The sequence below is a fragment of the Haemorhous mexicanus genome, chromosome 2, assembly GCF_027477595.1.
Source record: "Haemorhous mexicanus isolate bHaeMex1 chromosome 2, bHaeMex1.pri, whole genome shotgun sequence".
Classification (NCBI taxonomy): Eukaryota; Metazoa; Chordata; class Aves; order Passeriformes; family Fringillidae; genus Haemorhous; species Haemorhous mexicanus.
The window spans coordinates 44,409,432-44,423,837 of record NC_082342.1 but is presented as its reverse complement, the minus strand read 5'-3'; the positions used below and the strand labels follow the sequence as shown (position 1 = coordinate 44,423,837).

The 14,406-nt window shown below is 35.9% G+C and overlaps 1 protein-coding gene across 2 annotated transcripts in view; it reads right to left on the bottom strand.

Moving 5' to 3' along the window:
* ARHGAP42 (Rho GTPase activating protein 42) overlaps window positions 1-14,406 on the bottom strand; it is a 142,497-nt gene that overhangs the window by 105,825 nt on the left and 22,266 nt on the right. For both annotated transcript variants that reach the window (XM_059838601.1, XM_059838602.1), the window contains exon 2: window positions 4,697-4,792. In XM_059838601.1, the coding sequence (XP_059694584.1) occupies window positions 4,697-4,792 (96 nt within the window). The remainder of the gene's footprint in view (window positions 1-4,696; window positions 4,793-14,406) is intronic.

Sequence of the window (14,406 nt, the reverse complement as noted above, 5' to 3'; positions counted from 1 at the left end):
TCTTTTTTTTTTCCTTTTTTTTCTGTAGTTTTATATACAAATATATACGAATTTTATATACAAACTTCTGTAGTTTTACATACAAATTTTCTGTAGTTTTATTACAAATTTTATATAAAGATCTATTTGCTGCTTTGAATTACAGGATGCTTGTTCTCTGATGAGCTCTCCAAGAGGGTAGAGCAAATTCTAACTGAAAGGCATTGTACACGTGGATGCCCAGTATGAGAAAAAAAGAAGACTGAGCTTCTGGCATCACTGGTCAATTTAAAAAAGAAAGGAAAACACAGCAGTGGACTCTAACAAACAACTACTATTAGCATTCTGCATTTGTTTGTTTGATTTTGAGTTCTTTCTCTCCAGTACATATGAGTAGATTTTTCAAAGTTCAACTTGAAACTAACTGCTGTAAACAACATAACTGCCAGGTATGAGCTAACAGTTCTGTAGATGGTTAGTTGAAGCAATTTAATAATCCCATGAATGACTTGAGGTCTGAGTCAGCAAAGATCACGAGCCCCAGCCACCAGCAGCAAGAGAAGAACTCAGTGCCCACAAGAAAAGATACCACATTTTAGAACTTCTGACCTATTCTTTGTGGCTCAATTAATAATGATTTCATAAATCATCATAATCCTATTATATTCTTAAATCAAGCATCTGATGCCACCTGAAACATCTGTCATAATATAATTCTCTGCAGGGAAGAAAACCCCAAACTTCAAAACCAGCAGTCACAGAGTAAAAGACATATGCTTTTCAGTGCACTTTCCTAAACAGCACGTGATAATAAAACACAGATACTAAAATACAATGCTAGAATATCAGAAGGCATTTCTTTGTCTTTTTTTTTTTTAATTCTGAAGAGCATGGTCTACATCTGCATATATTAGATCTCACAGATATATAATTAGCCATAATACAAAATAGACACAAACTTGTTAAAGGCACAAGACAGAATTCCATTGAGTTAATAATCTTTATTATTTTCATCTCTAGCAGCCATAAACCAGATAACACAAACAGAATAAAAGAGGATCAAAACAGGGAAATTCCTAGGGAGAGATCCAGGTGACACAAACTGGATAATGCTAGGGGGAGCTCAGCAAACCTTCTCCTTGCAAAATTTATGCCTGCAGTGTATACTAAGGAAAAAAGATATATGATCATTAAAAACATTGTTTTTGCAGCTGTCCCATCCATGTAAAGTTCTATGTTGCCTATAAGGTTTGAAACATGTAAAAATCATGAATCCATTTTACACAAAACTCCCACTGGGCAAGACAAATGATTGACCTCTTTTACTGTCAATCTTAAGTATTTAAATTGTGTGCAAAATATTTACAAAGAGGGCTGGGAACAGAGTGATATGTCTAAAAAGCAAATGGCAAAGTATTATCAACTCTTGTTATTTCTGAGGAAAACACAGTTGTTAGATTAGGAAAACCACACCCTCTTCTCAGAGTAAGGGCAAGCTGCATAAAACTTTCATTACCATGGCTTTTTAGTGTTATTAATTTGCTGTCACTCATCTTGTTATTTTTGCATTGACAATGCCATCTTCTGCAAAACTTCTCAGTTGCAGAAAACACAGTTATAGCTTCACTGAATCACATGCAACTGGAGCTCATAACCGTGTTTTGCCATCAAATAGTCATGCATTGCTGCAGATCACATGCTTGCTTCCACAAGCATTCCAAACCAGAGGAAGAGACAAAACCAGCAACTGTTGCTAGCTTGTTTTATCTTTTTAATGAGAAAAACTAGTAAAGATGAGAACCACTGTTTCTCAAACCAAATTTTCTGGCAAAAAGATAAAAAACTGAAAAAGGTTTTATAGCTTGAGTTCTTTGATGTTCACAGTTAAAAAACCAACCAAAAACATAAGCGCTGTAGCTGATTTGAGGAACAAGGCAGTCTCCTTATCCAAGAAAGTCACAGAAATTCCTTGCAACTCAAGCATAACATGACTCTAAACTAGGCATGGTATATCTGAAAGTGACTGTGAAGATAAATTTGCCTAACTGCCAGCAACAAGAAAAAAACTACCTAAAATGTATTACACGGCCACAGACACAGCTAAGATTTTTTTGTCAAAGAAGAACACCTCTTCTAGGCAAAAATGAAATCCTTGTAAATAAAGGATAATAAATCATCAAAATTAGAAATCAAAGATAGGAATTCAAAAAACCAAAGCAACCCAAACAAATAAATCACTGCATTAAATAGAAGATGGATTAAAATAAGTATGAAGAACATCACCATAATTCTGTTTAAGTGGAGTGTGTCATGAAGCTTAACTAAAATTACTTCTTACATATTTAATGTAATGGGCTTACTGGAATAAGTAAGTTATATTAAAATAACAACTAAAATGCACAGTTTATAGAAATGCAAATAGAACTGTTCTTATTAGATCTCAGACTGGAAAGCAAAAAGAAGCAAAAAAAAAAAAGTTACTAAAGAAAGACCCTAAACTCCAGTATTGCCTCAAAAACATTGATGGATCTATCAATTCAAGGTAAGAGAAAAAAAAATCACCTTTTTTTAAATGCTGAAAGAATCTGAACCTTAAAAAAAAATACTCAAATACATGCTGACAAAACAAGTCAGAGGTGAATTCCCAGTGCTAAGGTGTATTAGGGTAGATTTTCAATGCTAAGCTTGAAATAGAAATGCAGTCCTTACAATAAGCCCCTATGCATATATCCAGAGGGTTTTACAAATGTTATCAAGTCAGAATATCACTGCAGGCTGAAGTAGAGCTCACTGGCCTGCACAGCTGTAGACATTTTTAGAAAAAGGAGGTGAAGGCAGAAGGAGGTACAGAGCAGGATTCATCTATACAAAGCTGTCTTTGATGATAAGCAAACATCTATCTTGTTGGAGCATGTTAAAGATATGGATAAATTCTAGGTCACTACTCTAGGGGGATCAAAAATTGAGCCTTACCCCATAAAAGCACACAGTATCATTCAAGCTGTGTTAGACTTGAATTTGATTCCTGTCAGTTTACCTTTTACTCTTACAAGCTTCTTTGATGTACATGACAATCCATCAGGCAATTGGTCCTTTGGAAGCTAGAAATCCCTTCTTTGAAGCTTCAAGTGAAATAAATCAGCTGTCAAGCTTCATGAACTGTGTTTTTTTCCTGAACAGTTTTAAATGCCTGTTTAATGTCCAAACAATAAAATGTCTTTTCTTTGCTACGTTTAGGTTACAAGTAAAATGAATGTTGTCTTTGTTCTCAGTCACCTGATTTTAAATGCAGAACCGTACGTCTTTAAAAAAGTTATTGACCAAATCTAAGACATATAGCTGTGATACTGCAGATTTAGTTTAAAAATATACATACACAATATAATTTTAACAGCCAAAAAATAATATGCAGCATGACAAAAAGTACATGCACACCATTTCTCTTTCCAAGGTGGACACACCTGAAGAACGCCTGCAGTTTTACATCTGAGTAGCAGCAGCTCAGTGATTTCACTCCCCTACTTTAAATGCCAGTAAAATTAAACCTCCCCTCCCACGCCCTGCCAGGAGTTAGTGGAAGACCGTGACCAAATACCAATCATCTTTGATGACAGTCTTCTGACTACCACAATGTTGTAGGGTGAGGATGAGGCAAACCTTGCAAGTGAAAACAAGCAGTTCAGACCTTCTGCCAATGACTCAGTCAGGAAAAGGAAAAAATTGAAGGGAGAGGAGACTTGAAAATAGACCATAATAATAGATACACTTGGAAAAGACTAAATCTGAGTTTCCTCTCTGTGTTACATAGAACTTCTTCAAAAAACACCAACAAGTCCTATGTTCCCTCTTGTACTGCCAAATTACTTATTTTTAGAAGCCACTACTCCTTAAGAACCATCTTACTTCCTCTCAGATGTTTTAGGAGACGCATGGGGGCCATGTGGTATTTAAGACTCATGATACTGAATTTAGCCTTTCTGAAGATGGATTGTAATCCAAATTTCTTACCAGTGGGGGTTAGCACTCCAGCTGCTGTGCTACTGTGTAAAAGCATCACTACAACTGCAGCAATGTCTTCCAGTAAAGAGTGGCTGAATTTCTGAACCCTGGAAACATTTCCAGGATTAGTCTGTTGAGGGAGGAGTATTTTGATGATATTAAAGAGGCTTACATTCAAGACAAGCTGAGCTGTTCATTTCTGCAAATGCAGAATTTCTGGTGTGTACAAAGACTGAACAATAAGCAGCCTGCAAATCATCCTGGCAAAAGTTCAGACAACCATATACTTAGGAATGCACAAGTTGTAATGAACATATTCCTCTTTTTCGACCTTTAAATACTCCCTGTGTCTTACTACGCACTTCGGTGTTTTCTGCAGACTTATGTTACATCATAGAAAACTTGTGTACCTTTTAGTAACCCACTGAAAACTGACTGAAACATGAAAGTAGCAGCAGAATTTAGAAGATTCACAGTTGACTCAGTTGACAAAAGTACTGTTGAATACTTTCCGCTACAATAAATCAAGCTATGCCATGAAGACATAATTTTTGACATGTATTTTTAAAGTCGTGCATGGCTTCTATTTATTGAAATTTTTCTATTTTTGCGACATGAACCATTAAAAAACAACTGTGAATTCCCCCACTGTATTTTTGATAACATGCTATAAGAAACTATAAAAATGCTTAGCCAGCAAAGCAAAGAGAATACTTACCAATATTAATTTCATCATCAGTTTCAGCATCTCCAATACACTCAAACTGAAAATCTTGTAAAGACTGTGAAAATTTTTGTACTGCCATGGATAAATCTAGAATTCAAGAAAAAAAAAAAAAAAACAAATCAGAATTACTCCACTAGAACTTCACTGGAGCCAGGCATCATGCTTTTCTGCATTAAGTATTTTTTCTGCTTACAAAGTTTTTTTTCTAGTATCTTTTTTGGACATTAACCTCATTTTAAAATCACCCTCACCTTTTCAAAATCAAATACCTGAGAGATCCTAGACACCTAAGAAACAGGCTGATGCAAGATTTCAAACATTAATACATGTATCACATTGACAACTAAAGAACTTTTATACATCCTGAAAAACAATAAATTAGTATAAGAAATTGACATCTAGTGATAAATTGCATATGTAAGTATACCACTCTTTAAAGTATTGCAATATTACTTTGAAGATTAAAATAAAGCTCATGACAGTTTTTTTCATTACCATTATCAAAATAATTACATTATACTTATTCTGATACACCACACTGTAAAGTGTTTCAGTGAAAAACCTTTGTAAAAAGAAATTGAAGAGGAAAAAAAAAAAACAAGTCCTTGCCAATCAAGATGGTAATTCACAGACTATGAGCACTATTTTCAGTGAATTTCACAAAGCAATCCAAACTTTATAGTGCAGAATTTCATAATAATTTTACACAAAAACCCCACGGAATATCAACCACATAAATCTGCTATTTTCTTTTCTTTTTTTAGAAATACTAATGGCAAATGAAGAGATGAATGTGATAATGAATAGGTTTGGTCAAGACTTAAAAACACCACCAGTCCAGATGAGCCCAGAAAACCAACAACAACTTTCTGCATCCTGAAGGCTGTATCTATGGCATCTATTTTGATGCCAAAAAAACTGACAACTAAGAATCTAACATCTGCTAAATCTAAGAGAAATTCATGATAGGGTAAGCTATGAATGAAAGTCAACTCATAAATTCTGTTTCAAAAGCACCACATATCTGCCTCCACCCTTGGGAATGGTGAAAAGCAGTCTGGACATGGTCCTGGGTAACTGGCCCTGCTTGAGGAAGGCAGTTGGACCAGATGAGTGCCACAGGTCCCTTCCAGCCTGAGTAATTTCGTGATTCTGTGATTTCTTTAGGCTCTGTTATCATAAAGCCATAAATACTCATTCACTCAGTGCTGGACACAAAATTAGGAGGGATAACCTTCTTCCAGGCAGGAATAAAACCTAACTATAAATATACAAATTGGCCTAATATCCTAAATCAACACACAAACAACTCCCATACACACAAAGTATGATTGAATTTGAATGACCTCCAACAATAAGAAGGATTCCACTATCCTAAATGAAAACTTCTCCCTGAATATTTTCAGGGATGAGGCCACAGCTTCTCCCTGCTCCTGGGGAAGAATAATGCCTGGGAAGAGAGCAGGCTGGACAATTAAGAGAAGGAACAGCAAATCCTACAAAATAATTAATAGTGCAGGGAACTTTATCAGCTGCTCCTGCTGATGCCTTTGGATGGGAACGTGGAATTTAATGGAAAGGGAGCATGGAAAGAGCTGCAAAAGTTATCCCACACAAGGTGCAATTAACACCTGAGAGCTTTGCATTGCCAGATAAATTTAAAACCAAGTGCTCAGAAGGATAAAAAGGGGATTACATGATATTCATGGTGATAATGAGAAGATCAGGATTTATTACTGAAAATCACAATGCAGAGGAGAAATCATCTTGTTTTTAGGATTAAACTTCCAGGATCATCAAATGTGAGCTGACAGCAGCAGGTAGGAACTGCCCTGAGGGCAGGGTGTTCAACATTAATTTTAAAAATTTATTTATTTATTAATTCAATGAAAGAATGGAAAAATGATTGAATTAATGATTCTAAACACCTCCAAAGAAAAATCCACAAAATAAGATTACTGGTTTTTAAATTTTATTTTAATTAAAGGTAATCACTATCAAGCAAGATAATTCCTTCCTGGATTTTGCACTGCCCAGAATTTACTCAATGTCTGTTCCTCTTGTATTTTTATAGGTAGCTATAGAGTACATCAGTCCAAAGAGAGACTCATCAACTTTAGACAATAAAGACATGAACAGATTTTTTTTCTTCTATTAGTAGGGAATTCTGTATGCATAATTGATAAATAACAAAGATGTAAAGAGCTGGGTAAACAAATTCTGTATCATTCTGACAAAGCACATGGAAAAAAGGGAAGAATGCTACCCAGATTTATTGCATCCTTACTGTACATTTCCTACTGTGCTGTACATGAAGATTATATTATTAAGTGTATTAACAAATTGAATGCTAAACAAAAATTGCTTCCTACTGTTTGTATACATGAAAACAAAATAATCTTTGTAAAATGAAGGACTGCATTTTATGCAAATACAGCCTCTTTCATAGCTAAGTAAACGATTGTTTTACATTTGTTAGAAAGATCTAAACTTGAATTTGTCACAGTAGTATATTTTAAGCTTTAAGGGAAGAAACACAGTTTTATTATTCACTCTTTCACCAGGTTACTCCACTGAATCCCAAACCCTTCTACAAAATTGCTGTATGGCAACTGATGACAAAAGGAAGTACATGGCCTTTATGTAATTGAATGGAAACATTTCTATATTTCAAGTACACTGGAATGCAAAAATTAACTCTTGCTAATAGGAATGGAGGTTAATTTCCTTTGGACAATCGAAAAACTGCCCATGATGAACAGCATCTCTGTGAATGTGAAAGGAAATGAGAGAGCATGGGCCTTCCCCTATCATTCTTCCACATATGCAGGATTTGGTGGAACAAATGCCAAAGTAAAGGAAAATAGATGTTAAAAATACCAAAGGTGGAGTCTCTATTTCATATCCTGGATTACTGATATATGATGCCAATTGTTCTTTCACTGTGTCAGTAAATCAGACACAGGTTATACATTTTGAACCTGAAGGAGGTATGTTTAACCTAGTTCAGAAATAGTGGGTACGAAGAATTAAGGAGCTTATGAGATAACTTGATAAAGTCATGCAGCAAGATAACATTTGGAGATATCTGCCTCTATATGAGGCCTTTCCTCATACCTTGAGAGTATTAGACAATACCATAATGAGATTAAAGCTGTTCAATGTAGCAAAGAATAAAATTAAGTTCCAAGGTCAGATGTTTCCTGTAACACTCATTTACAAGTTCTGTACAAAGTTAATCTAACCTGAAAAGATAAAAAAATATTATTCTACAGAAAATTCCAGCTGACTCGGACAGTTTCCTAAAGACTGAAGTTGGAGTTACTCTCCAAGACTCTGACATTGCAGTTGAATCACCAACATTGAACCAAGCAGCGCTACTTGGTTGTATTTATCACTTTCTTAGGAGCATCATCACTTTAAATGACTATAAAATTATAAACCCAGTCACAGAAAGGAGGAGCTGTGAAGTAAGCATATCTTTTCTAAAAGATACCAAGATTCAAAACTGAATTTAAAAGGATTTAAGAGCAACTGTCTCCAATCAAGAAGAGACAAATAATGGATAAAAAAAGAGCAGATAAAGCAGAGACCTCGCCCAGTTTTACAAGATGTCATTTATCCCTGTATATCCCAAAGTCTTAATGTCACTGAGAGTCCTCAATGCATGCTGCTGCTTCCAGAAGGAAGGTAAACACCACATAAATCACCTTTTTAGAATCTGTGGTGACATTCAGAGTTGCTCTTACTCAGCAAGTACATTGTAAAGTCATGTCCCTCTTTTCATTGAATCCACATGAACTAGGATATTCACTCAGCTCAGGGCAGGAATTTTCCTTCAAGCAGAGACAAGTGATCTTCTAAGTTACTATGAAAAGCTCACCAGCTTTATTGACTGGAAATACAAGTTTATCACCCAGGGAAGGATGGCTGCTCAAAAGGCTCAATGAGCTCACAGATGCTGTTGCCCCTGCTCTTCTGCAGGCACACAAATGAAGTAATCTCTCTGGGTGTCAGCAAAAGAAGGAAAATGCAACCTGATAACCCTCATCTGCCAGAAGGGCAGTTCTGTTAATATGTATTTTCTGAGAGTACTCACCTCTACCATTTGTTCCCTGCTTTCTCTGATTCCAAAGAAGGATTCACTTCCATTTTGCAGTGAGGCACATAGTCAAGAGTAGCCACCTACACGCTACATACTGTTGGTGACAGAGTTGCTGGTTTTAGTCAGGGCTTCAGCAAGTCAATGGGCCAACTAGATTTTTTTTTTTGTGGAGCTGACAGAGGAAGTACTAAAGAAGCTACCACACTGTGACCGGAAATAATAAAAGGATAACTACAACAAAGCTTAACCACAACAATGTAATATAATACCAGTATTGCATATGGATACATACAATACCAACCACCAGTACCATAATGCTAAAGAATCAATAATAAAATAATAAAAGTCATCATCCATTCAGGAGAGTCACAGAGGAATCATGAAATGCACTACTCTATTGTACTTTTCCCTGAAGTTTTATATATTTGATTAATCTATTTAATACACATTTTTCAATTTTAAAAAAAGCAAATAAATCTTCCGGATTATTATGCAAGGCAGGTTTATTTAAGACTCACTTTCTTTGAAATTGCCAAAAAGAAGTATGTAATATGAACGGTAATACATGAACTTATTTTAGGTCTCAGGGCCTTACAGCTGAATATTAGATGATAAAACTGGGACGATCCAGACCCTTTGCATCACAAGAACTGTTCTTCCACTTTCTTGTCCTAGATTTGTTAAACAGATTGTAAAATTATTTCTTATTTAGAGTCTTGAGGAGGAAGAGAAAAAAATACATTGCAATAATGTGATGAAATGACGGATGCTATTTCCCGAAGAATGAAAAAACAAGTGTATGCATTGGCATGGCACAGCCTGTCACAACAAGGACAAAGTCCTACAGATAAGGACACTTGAAAAGATTTCCACAAGTTAGTAAGCACAATGAATTTTTTTATTGGGCTGTGATGGTTGTCATTTGTTTGGTTTTGCCTGTCTGGTGTCTGGAAGAACAGCAGAAAGTCCAAACTTTGGATAGGGATCAATTAATCTCCAAAAGCAGAAACTCAGGAGCACTTGCAGAGGACTCATATCCCTACCCCAGTAGCAGCCTGCTAGAAAGTGTTCTCAGCAAACACATCAAAGCCAAAGTCTTTCCACTTGTTTGCTTACAAAGATGACTTCATTAGCAAATGGAGTTCCAATAACCAATGTTCTTCCTGACTGATGTCAATCATCCTGGGAAAGCTTGGTATCATTCACTGGGTTAATAAAGAAAAACAGCAGTTGAAACCTAGTGAGAAGATTAAACATGCCTAAATGAACTCTGGAGCACCAGCTGGAATGCAGTAAATGGGACTTCAAACAACAGACACTAGCTAATACAGTAACAGCAATATATCTGGCTATCTGACACAAAGCTAGTTATTATTCCACGGCTTCAAAGACAGCAGAAGCAAAGGGGTGATGATTGACCTTGCAGGATATTAGAGGCAATCCTTCAGTCAGCTGAATTTCAGGATAGCTGAAGACTGGAAAGGAGACCACGTACAGTCACCTTTGGTGTTTCAAACCTTTGGGGCAGTATGAGTCCACCACCAGATGTGGCTAGATGCATTGTGGTGCTCTGCTTGACGAGATACTTCATTTGGTCATGCACTGACTTACAAGATTATTAAAACCCAAGCTAGTCTGCAAAACTCAGCATTAAGATATCATAATATGTGAATAAAACACACTAGAAATTGAATAATATTGCCAAAGTACTTGATAAAACAGCATGCTAAAACATGTAGAGGAACATTTATCTAGTTTGTTGATTTCTACTCCTCAATACCTGAAAATAAGTCATCATTATGGTTATTTTTTAATTGCTTTACAAATAGATTTATTTTCTTAATTTATTTCTTAAGCAACTCTCATTCTATAAACAATAGTCCAGGCTAAATTATCTAAACATCTAATAAAAGAAATTTTTATATGAGAGACATTATTATTATTATGAAATAGCAGCTATGACCAAGATTTGCAGTATTCTTACCACACAAAATGACAGAAGCAAGGAAGCATTTAAAAATTCATAAAAGTGAAAAAAGGGCTTTCAGTATTACAAATATAAACCTGTAAAACACTATTTATTCAGGAAAATGCTCGTGAGATACATGTCTCGGGAAATAGTTCATGACATGCTCTTCTACACTGAAGATGAACAGAGAACTTCCTTGGCTTTGTTATTTTATGAGGGAATGAGCTTCAAGGATTTGAGCTATATCAACAGCCAGAAATAAGCCAGAGGAACAAGAACACCCCACTGAGAAGCACTGAACTTCAACAGCTTCTGTGTTTGCTACAGTCAATTTGATTGTAAGTAGAACATGTCACAGTGGGATATCTTTTTCCACACCATAGACTGTAAACACAGAAGCTGGCAGTACAATTATGTTTAGGCAATATGAATGATTAAGCAGCTAAAAGCAGTGATCATACAAGATTGTGTATATCACTACTATATTTCAAATTTCTTCCTGGCTTAAGGGCTTTCTCATTAAAACTCCCAGCTTCACAGCAGTAGGTCCAAATTCAGAGAAAGGCACCAAAATGCATTTTCTTCGCAATTTCTGCCTTTCCACTCGTCATTGCTCACTAATAATTCAAAATGAAAAATAAGTAATTACCAATGGTTTTAGGTAATTATCACATTTAGAAAAATCATCGTGCTCATAACATATATAGTAGCAGGTCAGCACAAATAAAGGGACCTGAAAATGTCTTACAAATCAGCCCAAAGCAGCAATCCTGAGCCTCGGAATGTTGGCACATATGCTGGTAATGCAATTAATTCCTTTAACTGCATATGAAAAGAATTCTGGGGTTTGCTGGCAGAACAGGTAATCCCAATTTAATAAAACACCACCATAACATGTCCAGATCACTATAGTTAGAGAACAATTTACAGTGCAGATTAACATGCCTTCCAAACACTGACAAAAAGATCTGTATAGTCAGCTGATGCAACTGCTGATGTCTTTAGTTTCATGGCTTTCATTCCTGGAGTCCTTTCTTTGAATGGAATATTTTCCATGACATTTCTATTTTTAGAAGTCTATTTGATGAAATTATTTACACACACTTATTATTCCTTACTTTTCAGCTGAGTTAATTTCTGGATCATATAAACTTTTCTGATTGTCATAGGAAAAAAAAAAGACAAAAGGAAGAGAAAATCCTCTCCTCTTATGAGTGACCACATTTTATCCAAATTCAGCAGAAGAATTTAATTTGGCAAAACACAGGGCAGGCTGGCACAGAGTAAAGACTATCTGCAAAGGCTGACGGAGCTAATGCTGGCTACATGCCACAATGCTTTTTTAAAGAATCCACAAGAAAACACCACAAGGGAATAGAGAATCCAGTGGCCAGTGCCAGAGATTTTGCAGCTCTAGGGCCACTGCTCTGTATTGACACAGTCTTTCATTGTTGCTCTCAATAAACTCTTTATCCCCTTTATTTGCTAGCTTCATGAGCGCATATTCCTTGCCAACTTGCTATCCACGGAACAATAATAAGCAACTAAAACAAACAACTCTCTACCAACTCCCTACCCCTACAATCCCACATTACTTTTTTACCTTAGGCTCTATGCTTTGCTCTTAATTTCAGGGAAGCTAACTTCTTCCCACAATCTCCAGGGAAAGGACATCAGGAGAATATGTCAACATGTAGCCCATGCATTGCTGCATTCCTCTGCGGTTACATAAGGCACTGAAATTTTTCAGCGTCGTTCTCTTACTCATGAATATTTCCATGAGAAAAATGCACAATTTACTTTCCCATTCTAGAAAGCACTGAGAAATCCCCTTGATCAAATGCAACAAAATCCCCACTTTCTTAACTATGAGGCAAGAGCTACTGAGAAGTCTGTATGTTCTGTAAACTTCATAGCTATTCATACCAACACTGTTCAGTCACAACTTCCTTATGTTAGACACTTGTGCAATACTTTGGATATGCTTAGAACTTCTCTACATTTAGGAACTAAATCTAATACAGCCTTGAGGACACTCCAAGAACACAACACTGATGTTTAATGAGAGGGGGACTTTTATGCCACATTTGCATGCTTACTTTATAAAAAACATACTAAAACTTACATGAAAAATAACTGTGGAACCTAATAATATTATACAGACAAAAGACAATATTGTTCATATTCCATCCCTCTTTTCACTATTCTTCTCCTTACCCCACTCACTTTGTGTGTAGATGTGGAAACCTAACCTTATTCACATAATCAGAACAGAAAAAAATGAACTTTAGTTTAGTATGCAAAAAGCTGTAAAGTCTATAAAATTCCTAACTTGTTTTGGCTTTGCCTATATAACTACATGAAATAATACAAATGCACCTAAAAATATATGTCCTGTAACCCTTAATGTGGAGGACACAATACAGTACATACTGCTCATCTGTTTCTCTGAAGTTAAAGCACGTATGTAACTTCATAGCTTTCTCATATTAAGTGATGTCATTTTGTTTCAATACTCCCACATTCTTGTATTTTATTTCTCATTACCTCATTCTTACAAAATCTTTTCTCAATATTTTATTTTATAAGACTGTTTAACAATACTGCTGCATTTGATTAGAAAACAAACTGACTTTGCAGGGAATTACCATAGTTTAAACCTTTCAATCATCAAACCATATTCACAGAATTACACTTTACAAGTGACTAATCACATGGTACAAGGCAGAACAGAAAATTTTCCTTTGCTACCACTGCAATTTTTTACAGTCTTTTCCCACAAATATGGCTACAATTTTCAGAAAGTATTTGGTTTCCTTTTACATCTGAAATTGTAAAGATTGGCTGTAGGGTATAACCTAGCACCATTTCTAGCATATTATTATATTTTTCTAAATTAGATTCAACCAAAACATTTCTATAAAATGACAGTTTTGCATGCTTATTGTCATCCTGTATGCTTTTTGACCAAGAGCCACTGTAAAGGCCTGAAATATTCCAACATTTCTTCTATCTTGGAGAAAAATAAATCTTAGAAAACAAGCATATTTCCTTACTTTTTTTTTTTTCCATTCTAAAATAATAAAATATCATTACTAACTCATCTGCGCTCTCAGTATTTTCCCTGTCTGTTGGTAAAACTACTCCACAGTTCTCTATCAGGAAGGTCTCAAAGATTCCAAAACTTCTGCTCCTGCAAACTTGCTTTGACCCTCAACATACTTTCTCTTGCTCCTTCTGGGGATTTTAAATGCTCTTTCATGATCTTCCACATTCTTCCCCCACCCCATGGATGTTTATTTCCCAGAACAGTGTCAGACTTTTCCAGGGAACTGGGTCCACATTCCAATATTCTCCCCCCAGACTCTTCCAATGAAACACGGTTTATCAGGCAGGCTACGTCATTTCTCACTCCTCCTGGCACATCCCAGTGACACTGAGCAGGCAGAGAAGCACCACAAAAAAAGAGGACAAAGAAACTAAGAGCAGATGCTGCCAGAGGTTGAAAAAGCAGAGAGCGATTTCCTGTTTGGCAGCTAGGGAGTTGCCAGAAAAAAACATGGGAATTCCCAGATTGTTAGTGAAATGTAAGGTATTGGTGCATCAGATGATCTTACAGTAGTACTT